Below are 14238 nucleotides of genomic sequence, written 5' to 3' on the forward strand. Positions count from 1 at the left end.
AAAAAGAAGACAGAGCTGAAAAAACACAGATCTCATAACGTACCTTACAAGGACACAGGAATAACTTAAGGTGACAGTATTAGAAACTGAAGAGCACTGTGGTTAAGTTTTCTCACAAGAAAACTTAAGTAAGATCTTGCAAAGAACAGCAAAATAAGCTACAGAATCATTTTCCACTTATAAATGTAAAAACACAGTACAGTCAATAAGAGATTTTTAGATTTACTCTGTTCAAATTTACTTAAAAATGCACTTAACATAGACTTCTAAGACAAGGGATTTTATGAGAGTGCCTTTCTCATGTCTAACAGTCTCGGGTTCCTTTCCAGCCCAGGAATAACACAACATGCAATTGTCTATCAGCATATAAACATAGAACAGATATAAAATTTAATGAAGACAATTCCCATGTTGAAGCTGAACTGCCAGGTATAGGACTGCATTCAGAATTGCCTTCTAAGACACTAGAAAAGGATATATAGGACCAGAACCAGTCACCAGACATTTCTTTAAGCAATGAAATATCAAGGCTCTATTAAGCAAATCCCTATTTCCTGAGATGCCAGGAGATTGGACTGCAGATGCAGGGAGGCACTTTCTAAACTTTGCTTCCATTTCCTTTTCTTCATGTCTTTAAAGTCTTCTCTCTAAATATCGAGCTAACTACAGCTGTGTGATTTAATGAGCTCAGACAGGATCACAGCACATGACAGGACAGCTATGGACCAATGACAACTTTTGCCGTTTTCACTGAAACTCAGCTAAATGTGGTAATAGGAAAGGAATCACCCAAATCTCTCCCATCACTAGAGAAAATGTATCCATAAAATACTTAGATCATAGCAAATTTGCTAAGAACAGTAATTGCTATTAGACAGAAATAATACACAACACAAGGTGCCTTATTGAGTGATTACTCACATATTAACTGTACTTGGACTACTGAACTTCACTGAGGGAGAGGAAATGTGGGTCTATCATGTCAGCATTCCTCCAAATGAAATCTCCCCCTAGCAACAATTCTTATGTTCTAGTATCACCACTGAAAGTAAAAAACTTTTTCTATTTAGGTCACTGAATTTTCAAGCAGCAATGAGGTCCATAAAACAATTAATACTGTCCCATTACATACTCATTTCAATGTGTTCTTCCATGCATGGAAATCCTGAATAGTGAAGAGGGAGTGCTGCAGTAATGAGCAATACTTAATAAGATTCACTGTTCTATAGTGGACACTGACAAGGCTATGAAAACAAGTAGGAAATCATGTCCAGAGGTGATAAAAAGCATATAACATATTTCTACTGTTCTATTATCTTCTGCTACATAATCCCTTCTTGAGATGAGGCCAGCACTCACAGATATGCACAAGAACTTCCCCTCTAACTGCCATCAAGAGTAAGAGTGTTCCCCTTTTGCTCTCCCCACTTAGCCATCCACAGCAGGAAACACTGTAATGGTACTGTCCAGTCTGCACCAACATTACCATCCACATCCACTCTCTTACCTCGAAAATCACAGGAAAAGCTGCACATGGGAGGAAATTATTGAATCAGCCCACATAAGCAATATAATTATGATGAAAAATAGATCTTAGAGCCATTTTAAGAGCTACTTTGAACTCCAGCCTCAGCATATTGAAACCAAGCCTGAACAGGCTTGGTTTAAATAAATATTTAGTAAGAACATTCCAATTCCATCTCATTTTAAATCCACAATTCTTTCTTTGTTACATAACATATTTTAATTTTTTAGGGATTGGTTTTCTGATTAAATCCAAGACCTTTATAGGCCTTTCCAGGGAAGCAGAAGTTGACTTAAAAATTATTTTCTTTTTCAATTCTTGCACTTTTCCACAGTGTAAGTGCTAAGTTTTCATATGCAAAGTAAGGCTTTTCATGCCATCAGGTGCAAATTTACAGGCCAAATTCAGTCATACTGGTAAAAATCCACAGAGATGCTACTAACAGAATTACAACAGAAACACCTTGATGAGGAAACTAGGGATAAATGCTGCTTTCAAGTTATAATTGCTTAAGATGCCTACATAGCCCTACTCGCTTAATTTTGCACTTAAGAATTTTCATATGTACAAAATCAGCACATTTTAATTACAACCAAGCCATAGCTGAAGCTAATGCTGTTTCTGAAATGGAGCCCTGTCCACTTCTTTCTTCTACATCAAAAATATGCCCAAAATCATGAACCCCTGCAGCCCTGCATTTAGAAAAACAGTAATTCTTGGCTTGTTAATATTTGTCATAGCATCACAGAAGTGTTTGGGTTCAAAGGGACCTTAAAGATCATCTGGTTCCAACCCCACTAGCATGGGCAGGGTTCCATTTGACTATGTAGCTCAAAGCCCCATCCAACCTGGCATTGAACCCTTCCAGGGATGGGGCATCCACAACTTCCCTGGATAACCTGTTCCAAGGCCTCATCACCCTCACAGTAAAGAATTTCTTCCTAATATCTAACATAACCCTACTCTCTAAGTCTGAAGCCATTTCCCCTTGTCCTATAACTCCATGCCCTCGCACAAAGTCCCTCTCCAGCTCTCTTGTAAGTCCCCTTCAGGTACTAGAAGGTGCTATAAGCTCTCCTTTGCTTTTATTTGTGTGAGTAACACACAAATATAACCAATAGTACATTTAACATTTACTGAAAAATGATGTTTTAAGAATGTAGGACAAAAGTCAGCCAGCCCTGCAACACGGAATACTCAGTCATTTGCAGCCTGGGACATTAGACAGAACAGAAAGCTGGCAACAAAAATAAATGGACTGTGACCTGGATATTTTAGGACAAGTTGGCAATAAACCCTGTAACACAGCTCCTTACTTCTGCAGGGCACTTCGGTGATGAATTTTTCCACAACTTAGTTATGCACATTTTCATTAAATGAGCTGCAGGTCTAAATATATGTAACAGTGAGCAGGAACATACATTTAGGATTTTTCCACATCAAAGAGCTTGTTTTTAAAATACTCTCAGATTTTCAGTTGGCTATGAGTTTTGTACTAACAATAGATATAAAACTGTATTTTGGAATTAGTTAGCTGAAAATCAGCTTGAATCACTGTAAAAATCACTGCTTACATGAAGTGAACCACAAACCACAAGATTTTTAAGAGAAATGTCAGCTACTCTAATATTCACCTCCTGCACAGATTGTGCTGAAATTCAAGCATAAACCTACTAAGCAGGTTTCTTTTCCATTTTTTTTCAAGAAATTAAACAACAGATAATTCCTGTCATACTACATGTAGGTGACAGTTCAGGCAACCATACATTTTGCCATAAGGAACACCTGGACTCTTCATTCCACATACCCATCACCTACTTCCCTCAGCCTAAAACCTACCAAGATACCAGATACTGCCACTAAATATTTCTGAACACAGTTAAGTTTTCATTACTAGAGTCAAGATCAACATAATACAAACCAGAAGGTCTTACATCTTTCTACCTACAACAATGCTAGATTCTAAGGAATATTCTGCAGTCAAATACTTGTGACCAAACAAAGATGTAAAATCTATACTGACTCTGCTCACACAATTTTGCTGGAGTTTTTAAAACACCAGCTGTTTAAGACTTTCCATTGGCCAGATCTACTTACATTTGTATTTTTAATACACTCTTCCCAAATCTCCCTGATTGATTAGATTCTAAGATCTTACATTATTATCTCTTCACTGCTCCAGCAATTAGAGCCAGGTCATACATATTTCCCTGAAATATCCCTGATTTGGTTCCTGTTACTTATTTACAAGAAAAACATGTACTTTCGCTTTTTTTCCAAATTATTTGCTCTTACTTACGTGGTTAGGCTAGGGAAAACAAAGCATACAGAATTCTGACATTTAAATGTAATCGAGATTGGCCAGACATTATTGGAATTTTTCTTCATCCTTTTGGGCTATATAATATATCTAATTGAGGTTTCCAGATTTAGATCAAGTTTCTTGAAGCAACATACTGGCTCATTTTTGCTGCAGTACTTTTCAAACAAATATACCATCTATCAGTGGGAACTTCTCCATGTTATCAAAACAAGTATGTTTGAAAAAACTACCTCCAATAAAGATGTACAGCATTTTTAAGTGTGAAAGGATGGCTTTGGATACACCTACCTTTATATTTACATCTGCTCCATTGCAGACCAAGAGCTCTAAACACAATGCACCATGTGTTGATGCAGCAGCAAAGTGCAAAGGTGTGAACCCCTTCTCATTCACTTGATTTACATTAGCACCACAGTCTATGAGTTCATTCACTACAACATCTTGCCCATTGTAACAAGCTACATGGAGAGGAGTATTTCCATAGGCATTTGGCTCATTCATCTGTAAGAGAAAGAAACCCCAAGATTAGTTAGTGGGCAAAAAGCTGTACTTAATGCAGCATTTAATTCTAGCAAAGGAAAAATCTCAAGTCACGAGACTATGTTTTGGAACTCTTCAAAAGCAGAAATTAAAAGCAAGTTCTGGATACAGCATGTTGATTGAGATCTGTGTCCCGGGGAAGATATGAATGCTTTACAAGCGAGCCAACCTCCTCCAATTGTCTCCACACCAGTTTCCTGTATGCAACTCAAAGAGAAGCCACACATGCCAAAAATATCAACTGTGGCAATTTGCACAGATGCTACACACAAAGCATAGCACAGACCTCTATAGAACAGCACTACAAGTTTTCATTAAAAACGGAGAGCTAAGAGACTTTTTGTGTGTTTAAGTGCACATATAGAAACAGAATTTCTTGTTGTACAGAACATGACATGGAATTCTGATCTACTTCTCAATATTGAGCTTGAGTTTCAATCTCCAGCCTTGCAAGACTAAGATTATGATTCACAATGTAGATTTCTTACGCAGTTTCACAGTTTACTGTTAACACTCCTTCTACAGGCAGCTGCTGTAGAACCTTTTAATTTGTTTTGCATTTCAAAATTAGTATGGTCTCATTCACTGCAGTATTGAAGTTTCTCACAATTTTTAGTATTATCTAAAATTAATGTCATGTAGGAAAGTCAGTTCCATGTATATTTTACCAAATGAGGCAAAAGTACTTAATATCCTGTGTTTCAAAAATTATTGTGTGGCAAAGCTAGGATCGGAATTCCTATTTCCTGACTTCCAGTCCAGTGAATTAAGAGCAAGAAATATCAAATAAACAGAAAGGCCCACTAAATACACATTTATTTTCCAAGTATTGTGCAAAATCTGCAAGGCTCTTAAGGAGGTTTTCTTTTAATGGAGAAATGAGGGTTTATAAAAGAAAAAGTAGTTCTTCCAGAGATCTTCCTTCATGTACTTTCACTATATCCTAACCTGTCCCTAAATAAACACTGTGCTACAGTACTACTAACAAGAGCATTTCAAACAAAAAAAAAATCCCATTTAATTTTATTTTTCCTTACATCAACTCCAAGATCCAGAAGATATTTGACTACACTAATCATCCCACTAGAAGCTGCAGCATGTAAGGGTGTATATGATTTCTTGTCTTTGCATGTCACTTCAGCTGTATGGGTCACGAGTAATTTCACAACTTCAATATGACCTAAAACAATAAAGACAAATAAAATGAAGCAGCATATTTTATTAACCAGCACAGGTTTGCAAACTTAATAATTCTGCAATTGTTATAACATGATCAAGAAATTATTCCTTTGGACCTAATGTAGAAAAGAAAGAATTGTTCTTGTTTTCTAATCCTATCATGAACTATAAAAGCAACATAAAATATTCATCTCCACACACCCCACCCAACAATCACAGCATTTACACTGCAAAAATAAATTTGTATACTCAAAACACAATCTGGTCTTCTGCTTAAAAAGAAGGGTATTTTTTGAAGACTTGAGAACTAGAGAGGCAAAGTAACTTTGTAATTATTAAGTATTTACCACAAATTTACAATAACAATTTGAGAGACAATGTGACTGTCAATCTTCCACTGTCACCCCAATTCCAAACACACTCATTAAGATTTTTAAATCTTAGGCAGAAACTTTGAAAAATTGATGCAGACACGAAAAGAATAAAATATTCTACTTTTACATAAACATATACCCCCCAATCCAACTCCCTTTACTCACAAGGCATTTAAAATGTTAAGCCACATCATACAGGATTTAGTAAAGCTCTGTTTTCAAGACTGACTCAGATGATCTTTGAGGAACTGCAGCCTTTTCAAAGCATCAACTGCTCTCCTTAGACAATGGAAGTAGAGTACGAGGAAGAGGAAGAGTTGGGATAATGAGGAAGGCATGACATGGAGGAAGTTCCAGGTGGAAAAGAGAAGAGAGGGCAGGGAGCCCACCCTGAAGTGGTGGGCAGTAGCTCTCACTGCCAGCTTTGGGCCAGGGTTCCCAGCACCAGCACCCACCCCTGCTGCAAAGGGCAATGAGCTTTTCCCTTCCATGCCCACATGCTCCTCCTCTGCTTGCAGGCACTTGTGACACTGCCTGCTAAGAAGCCATGAAAACGGGGTAGTCAAGTATCTGTCATTCTTGTTCTATTGTTACTTTAACTGCCAAACAACTCATTACTGAAAGCACATGGACAGTCATGACGAAGAATGCTGAATAAAGAAATGCATGACTTTAACAGAGTACAATACACTTGGTGCTTTACTTTTGTAACTGACTATTTTACCTTTCAGGTGACATCCTTTCCTTAGTTAAAGAAGTGGTGAGGGGCACACTGAATACTTATGTTTATACTTATCCAGTCAGGCATCTAAGCAGAAAGTATCAAATCCAGCTTTCAGTTTAGGTGCTACACAAAGAGTGTGAGTCTTTGCTTGGTAAGCAGTTAAGAGAATTTGCAAAAGTTTGAATAGGAAGTGCCTACCCAAAGGAATACAGACAAAGCTATTTTTATAAGCACTCCGACACTGTGATACTTATTTTATGCTGAGTACCCAACAGCATACAAAACACTATTTCACCTAGCTATACCAACCAAAGCCATAAGACTTTACCAGTGCAATGTGACATGCTGTAATAATATTTCACTTCTAAATTATTTCAGTATAGTAGGAAAGAGGGGAAAGAGAAATGCAAACACAATACTTATCTTTTTACCCAAATACAATTGGGAAAAGAATGAAAACAAGCCCTAAAGGAGAGATAGAAGTACAGAAGATATGGAAAGCAGAGAAAGGAATAGAGACAGTGAACAGAACAATGGCAGAAAAAACTCCAAAGAGAGGGTAAAAAGCCAAAAAAAAACCCTGACCTGCATTGGAAAGGCAAGCAGCGATCAGTGGAAGACTCTCAAAGAGAAGAGCAAGGTACTTGACGTGAGAAGTGCTGCAGAGCCATCCCGGTGCACCAGTGAGGGCAACACCAGCACACAGGACTGTAAGTCCATTTCAGTCACAGCTTTGCAGCTGGACAGCAATGGAGCAGGGTGAAAAGCAGGAAGGAAGCAAAACAATGGACATCACCCTAGAAGTTATTTATAGTAGAGTGACGAAAAGCATAACTTCTTTATTTTATGGTCAGTTTGACATGGTGGAAAAGTTTTTAAGGTTTTCTCCAAACAATTGGAGCAATGTACAATGGCTCTAAATTGTGAGGGAGAATGTCATAATTATTTTTCCTTTGATTGAAGATTTTCAAAAGCTTTTTCTTCGGTACTGTCTACAGGGAAATTTAGGCAGATCGACATCAATTAAATTACATTTTTCCTGCCCAAACATTCTTCATTAAGAGACTTCCCTGTAAATAGCCTACAATATAGCAGTGATTAAAATTGGAATAAATGTAGCTTATCTGTAAAACAGAAGACTTTTCATCTAGGCAAGCCCAAGGCAGAAGGTGTCCCTGGCCTCTCACTGACACTTGTCAGTTCTCTGAAATTTCACGTACAAGTTTCATTCAACAAAATTTTGCAAATAACCACATTCAATAAGGTGGCTGGACAGACTGCCACAGACATTGCTTTGCAGATATAACCACATTAAAACCACTAATATCGAAAGAACATTGGATCAATAATGAAGATTTTTCTTTAACTTCTGGGGTTTTAAGTACTGGTATCAAACCTGAAGTGTAATCTCATCCAGCTTCAAATAATAAATTAAGAGCATTATTGCTGTGATGATCACTTCCTAATTGAATGGCACATTCAATTCTTTCCAAGTCTGATAAAAGGCAGGGAAGAACATTACTCTGACAGTATTGCCAGGGCATTGATCAAGACCACGAGAACAATAATTATTCACTCCTGGAATAAGAAGGGCGAAGCAAGAATTTGTAGTTTCAGAAATGAACTATTATTTGAAAATACAATCCCCAAGGATGCTGCAACGATCTTCTGTTTCAGGTGCCCCTTGTATTAGCTGCTTACTTTTTATTTAGCATTTCTGCAAAATTTTTCACCTGTGACTAGACTTGCTGACTGAAGAACATAGTTCCTCCTTTTTAAAGAACAGAACTACTCACCTTACTTTTCTTTTTCCAACAAACTGATTTTCTTCACCACAAAATACACATTTAAAAGGCAATTTGAACTATACTATTAATGGGTTTTTTTTGGCAGACACAGATAACCTTACAATGCAAATATTTTCCTAGAAATACGTCAAACCACTAAACATGAGATTATTTTTTTTATTACTACAGTATTAATCAACTGAAATATGTACATACCCATATATGCTGCCCAATGTATAGCTCGTCTGTCTTTCTTGTCAAATGCATTAATATTGGCCCCTCTAGACAACAGTAAGCTGACCATCTGAGATAAAGAAAAAGAACACAAATCTTCTATTCATAATGGAAAAAAATTTGCCTCAACAGAGAAAACCATGAAAGAAAAAAAATGCATTTTCAGAGGATTTAAATGTGATGGGTTTTGAATATTCCATAAGTTTGAAAAAACTGCCTGTCACAATTAAGTGACTGTAAGGAATGCAAAACTTGATGTCAACAAAAACACTTCTCAGTTAAATATTGCAAAGCCATGAAATCTTTTATATCTTCAGGTTATTACTAAAGGACTAATGAGTCAGAGCTTATTAGATATATTTCCTCCAAATTTCAGTAACAAAATACTCCCTATGGTCACTATTTACTGAACAGAAAAATAGCCTGGCTTTTCCATTTTAAAGGTACCTCCACTTAACAAATTTGCTTCTGTTATAAGAAAAGTGAACAATGTAATAAACTTCCAATTAAATTATGTAACACTTATTTTCCACAACTTTTCTGCACAGAGATGCATACGGAAAACAAATTCAAATACGAAATAGGGGTTGAAGATTTTTAGGTAATGGGGGAGAAATGGCTTTAAACTCAAAAATATCAGAAATATCAGAAATATCAGAAATGTGAGGGACAGAATGATGAGTGGAAGACAAGAAAATTAACTTTTACCTCAACATGTCCACTGAAGGCTGCATGATGCAGTGCAGTTCTGCCTGCTCGATCAGACACATTTACATTGCTTAGGAGAGGCACCAAAGCTTCAGCACACTTCACAGCTTTGTTTGCAGCTGCTATGTGCAGGGGTGTCTGCCAGTTTTTATCACGAGCATTGACATCTGCTGAATGCTTTAACAACACCTGAACAGCATCCTGAAAGCATTTACAAAAAAACCAAGCCACTCAGTAAAGATTGAAAATGAAAGCCCTGGATTTAAGGACAGTACAGTGGAAAACAACTCTATACCATTTGTTCATTTGCAAACAATCTTTAGGACACTTTGGGATTTGTACTTTATCATAAATCTAAACTTGGGGATGTTCTCAACGACATGAATAACCTAATCACATCAACCATTTCCAGGTCTTTTATTCCTTAAGACAAATGGAAAATCATTTTGTAATCACAACTGATTTCCGAAGTTTAATAAACCATCCTAGGATTTCTTCCATCAGTGGAATTACTATCCAAGGATCAGTGAAGTACTATGAACTTATAATGAATTTCCATCAATCTGCCAAGTGAAATTTTTCAACTGTCCAAGTCTACAAGTGGCAAACCTGAGATTATTAAATGTACATTTAGAGAACCACAGATGAAACAGTGCATGGTCACAAAAAGTTTCAACATTCACTGTTGCAAAACTCCTGAAAAACATTTTAAAATATTGCACTGAATTCCATCTCTCAAAATGATTATTCATTTCCTTTTGTTAGAAGTACAAGCTGTGAAAATTTGACGAATAAGACTGTAATTCTTACAGCAAGATAAACAAATCCCATTAAAAGATGTGCACACAACTGGAATGCATAAAAAAATAAACATTCTGGCAGTACTAACACAATGATGAATATTGCATTTTCCATCATCTGTGTGACCTTCCCACGATTTACTAATTGCTTTTGGTGACTGCCAACTCAGTCACTGAGCACACAAATAATTGATTATCACTTTGAACTTAAAACATGTTACCACAAGTTGTTACTAGAGATTCTGAATTACACTGCGGTACAATAGCAAGGTCCATGGGCAGAATGCTAAGTCATTATTGATCCTATTTATATCAGAATAAATAATATTTAAAATGTTGAAATTTCTGGTGCTGTTAATAAAAAAAGAAGATAGGAACAAACACAAAAGTGAAAATACTGCATCACAGGCTTGTACTTTAATGAGAAAATTGAATAGGTCTTCTCTGAGAAACTGAAGCAGATTTAGTATTTTAAAAAAGTAATTATATTTTAAGTCCTGCCTTTTTTACCCAAATATTAAGAAATACCATTTCAGAATAAGGAAATTTCAGAACAGCTATTCCTTTTTGCAGAAGGAAGCACCACAATATTAGTATAAAAGTAATGAATCTAATTTTTATGTGCATTTGCATTAATGAATTTCATTGCTGAATCTGCTCGGGGTTTCTTTTTTTTTAAATTTGCAACATACAGCAGGCACACATAAATAAAAATGTGACTGTCTTGACATGAAGCTGCCTGAACTTGTGCAGCTGACAGCTAAATCCACAACTGCAGCTATTTTTTAAGTTTCAATGTCCTTGTTTAATTGCAGCTGTCATTACTTCAAGAGTCCAGATGTTTTACTGAAATCATTATGCAGTTTTTTCATTACAGCTTTTCATCCAGTGGCCCAAACCCATATAGGTCTGTCAGCTAGAAAACAATGCCTACATATATCAAGCCTGTACATGGGCTCCCATGACTCAGTGTGTTTATAAATAGAGAATTCTGACAAGCATCTGTCAAGCTCTGACTGGTTTGTCTCATTTGCCTTTGATTAATGTTTGGTTTGAAATCTTCCATATTAAAAAAAACAAAAAACAATGACCATCGTTGCATTTCTTGAAGTTATCATTTAATCCCAGTTTGTTTGCAGCACTCCTCTGCCTCTGCAAGCATTACTGATGTGGAGAGCTTTAATTGTTCCTCAGCTCTGAAGAATGCAGCATTTGGTGCTTTGGTCAGCTCCCAAAGGAACAGCCTAAAAATATCTCAAGAACAAATAGCATTTGGGAATAAGAAGCCCTTGAAGATTCATTTTCAAACACTGTTTTTTTGAATAACACGATCTCTACATAACTTTGCTATTAATGCCAGTGACAAAATACTGCAGTTTATCCTGGGAATTCAAAAGCAAAAACTGAAACAAGGCTTGTTTAGATAGCTCATGGATCAAACAGTAGAAGTTCAATGCTTGTCAAAACTAAAATATTCAATTCTATCTTCCCAAAGAAAAATTTACTAATAAAAAACCTTTATTTGAAACGTACTGAAATGAACATCAATTTGATTCAGGATCTCAAAGGAGACAGTTTTGCATAAACTCTTCCACATAACAAGATCAGCATTTCTCTGTTTGTTTTGATCTTCTACAGGCATTTAAATTTTTTATTAGGACAACCACCACAGGGAAACAATACCCAAATAATTTCTTGCATTATGATATTCTCACAACTCTGTAACTGGTAGGCTTCAAGAAACAGTCTACATTCCATTTAAGAATTTAAAGTGATATTCAATTCTATTAATAATCACTTTTTTAAAAAAAAGACACTGGTAGGCCTTTAATAGAATAATTTATTTCTTCAATGCCTGAACACACAAGCATGTAAAAAAATACGAAGTAATGCAAAGACCAGGCTGTAAAAATGGTTCTAAATCTTAATGCATCTTCTTCATGCTGAACCATTCTGGTTACCTTAGCAGAAGTAAACAGGACTTAAGAACACTGCATGCAGAGTCCTCTGCTAAGGAAGGCACAGAGAGCAAAGCTGAGAACTCAAAGTTTATAGTTTTCCTCCTTTCTCACTGCTTAAGCAATAGATATACATATATACATTCCCTCAAAAGGCCAAAAAAACCATTGCAAAAATGTTCTGCAACTCCAAATGTTTGGAGTAGTTTCACTTTTTAAAAAATGAACAACGGATAGAAGGTAATTTGAGATGTCTTATTTTAACACAAAGTAGACAAAAAGAGCAACATACCTCACTACAAGATGCTACAGCTCTGTGTAAAGGAGTCAACCATTTGCTGTCTTTGGCATTAACTCTAGCTCCTGTAATGAAAAATAAAAACCACAGAAATTTAAAAGGTATTTACAGAATGACTAAAATATTTTCAAGAAGATATTTTCAGAAATAGAACTATTTACTTATTCTAGTAAAATGAAATTACTTATTCCAGGCATTTTTTTGCATTTTTCATGCAAAAAAATAAAAAGGAATCTTTTTTCCAGCTGAAGTCAACCCTTTGATGAAATTCTTTTAACACTACTAATAATACTCTTCCGCATCAAAATATACTCATATTTTTATACTAGGTCATCCTTTATAATCTTTTACCCTTACAAAGCCACATAAAAGGCTGCTGCATAAGAAAGATCAACTCCTTGCCTTCACACAGCAACAAAAATCTCATAGTTTCCCATTATAGCTGAAATTCTCTATGAAAATATAGAAAGAGGCTGCATTTACTCCCCACACCTACAGTTCCCTTGTGGTTGCCATGTCTGATGGACAGGTATATAGAATGAGGATGATTCTTCTACTGGAACTTACTTTGGGAACAAATCTTCCCTACTCCAGCAGGTCACCTAGCCCACCCTGGTACCTCTTGGTCCTCCCTTCATGACAGAGACTAACAGCCACACCTCTCTACTTCTGAAAGCACACTCAAGAAACAGCCCTCCCTGTCCCCAGGAAATAAACCTGCACAAACAGCTCTAAGGGACACAAGCAAGGGTTTGGATTTTAATTTTTTTCTTAATAATAAAAGGAAAGAAGGGTTTGGGAACTTGTTTCCCCTGAAGGAAGCAGCTGAACTACATCTTAACTTCCAGTGAACTCCAACAAACAAGAAAACCTAATGATTGAGATTAATAATTTCATTTATATAGAACCTTGTAGGATATTTATAGCCTGACTGGAAACCTACCCATCTTTATTTTGAAACTTCTGATATTTTACAGGGATAGCTTAGACAAAATCTTACATTTTTGAGAAAAAGAGTTACAAAATATTGTTGGAAAGAATCACCCAGTAAGATTAATGCTACGTGACCAGTGCTGATTGACATCTCAAGTTAAACATAATACAGATATGTCAGAACCAATTGCTGTTTTTTCTATGCAAGGAACAGAAAAAGGTGGAAGGCCAGTAAGACACAAGATACCAAAAAGGCTGCTGGTCAAATCAGGATATTCAACTGAGAGACAGGGTATTTTGATCAAAGATCCGTACCAGCAAAGAAGTCTCTCCCAGGCCACATGATCAAGAAACCCAGGAGTGTGTACAAAATCATGGCTGTATAAACTAAGCAACCCAAATATCTGAGGTTAATTCTCTTGAGGTTCTAATCAATCCATCCCTTTCAGTCATAAGAACAGAACACAGAAGGTGATGCAGGATCCAGACTTCCTAGTTTGATCCCAGGTCTTCCACCCACTGGACAGAGACTGAGATCTAACTGCTGGCTACAATTTCAGGGATTTCCATCTTTCCTTATCTAAATTTCAGAATAGGATGTTGTCCTATTCATAAATACAAAGTTTTTGAAAAACTAGACTAGTAAATAGGGAAGAAAGTCCAAGTCCATTTGAAGAAAACCAACACAATCTAACAAAAGTTTAGGAGACACCACGAGTACCTGTTTTTATCACACATCCTAAGGACTCAGTGCACTGCAACACATCATGTGCCATAGCAGACTGTACTATATCAAGTCTTGCATAGAACTCATGTAAAGAAAGAATCTGAAAATTCTAAAAGTCACTAGAAATG

At 36.3% G+C, this 14238-nt stretch overlaps 1 protein-coding gene across 5 annotated transcripts in view; it reads right to left on the minus strand.

Annotated features, from left to right (window-relative positions):
• Window positions 1–14238, minus strand: part of ANKRD28 (ankyrin repeat domain 28) — a 119943-nt gene that overhangs the window by 29358 nt on the left and 76347 nt on the right. For all 5 annotated transcript variants that reach the window (XM_050971631.1, XM_050971630.1, XM_030226558.2 and 2 more), the window contains 5 exons: window positions 12445–12515; window positions 9395–9595; window positions 8669–8756; window positions 5426–5568; window positions 4137–4349 (listed from right to left, as the gene is read on the minus strand). In XM_050971631.1, coding sequence (XP_050827588.1) covers window positions 4137–4349; window positions 5426–5568; window positions 8669–8756; window positions 9395–9595; window positions 12445–12515 — 716 coding nt within the window. The remainder of the gene's footprint in view (window positions 1–4136; window positions 4350–5425; window positions 5569–8668; window positions 8757–9394; window positions 9596–12444; window positions 12516–14238) is intronic.

The sequence above is a fragment of the Serinus canaria genome, chromosome 2 (genome assembly GCF_022539315.1).
Source record: "Serinus canaria isolate serCan28SL12 chromosome 2, serCan2020, whole genome shotgun sequence".
NCBI lineage: Eukaryota > Metazoa > Chordata > Aves > Passeriformes > Fringillidae > Serinus > Serinus canaria.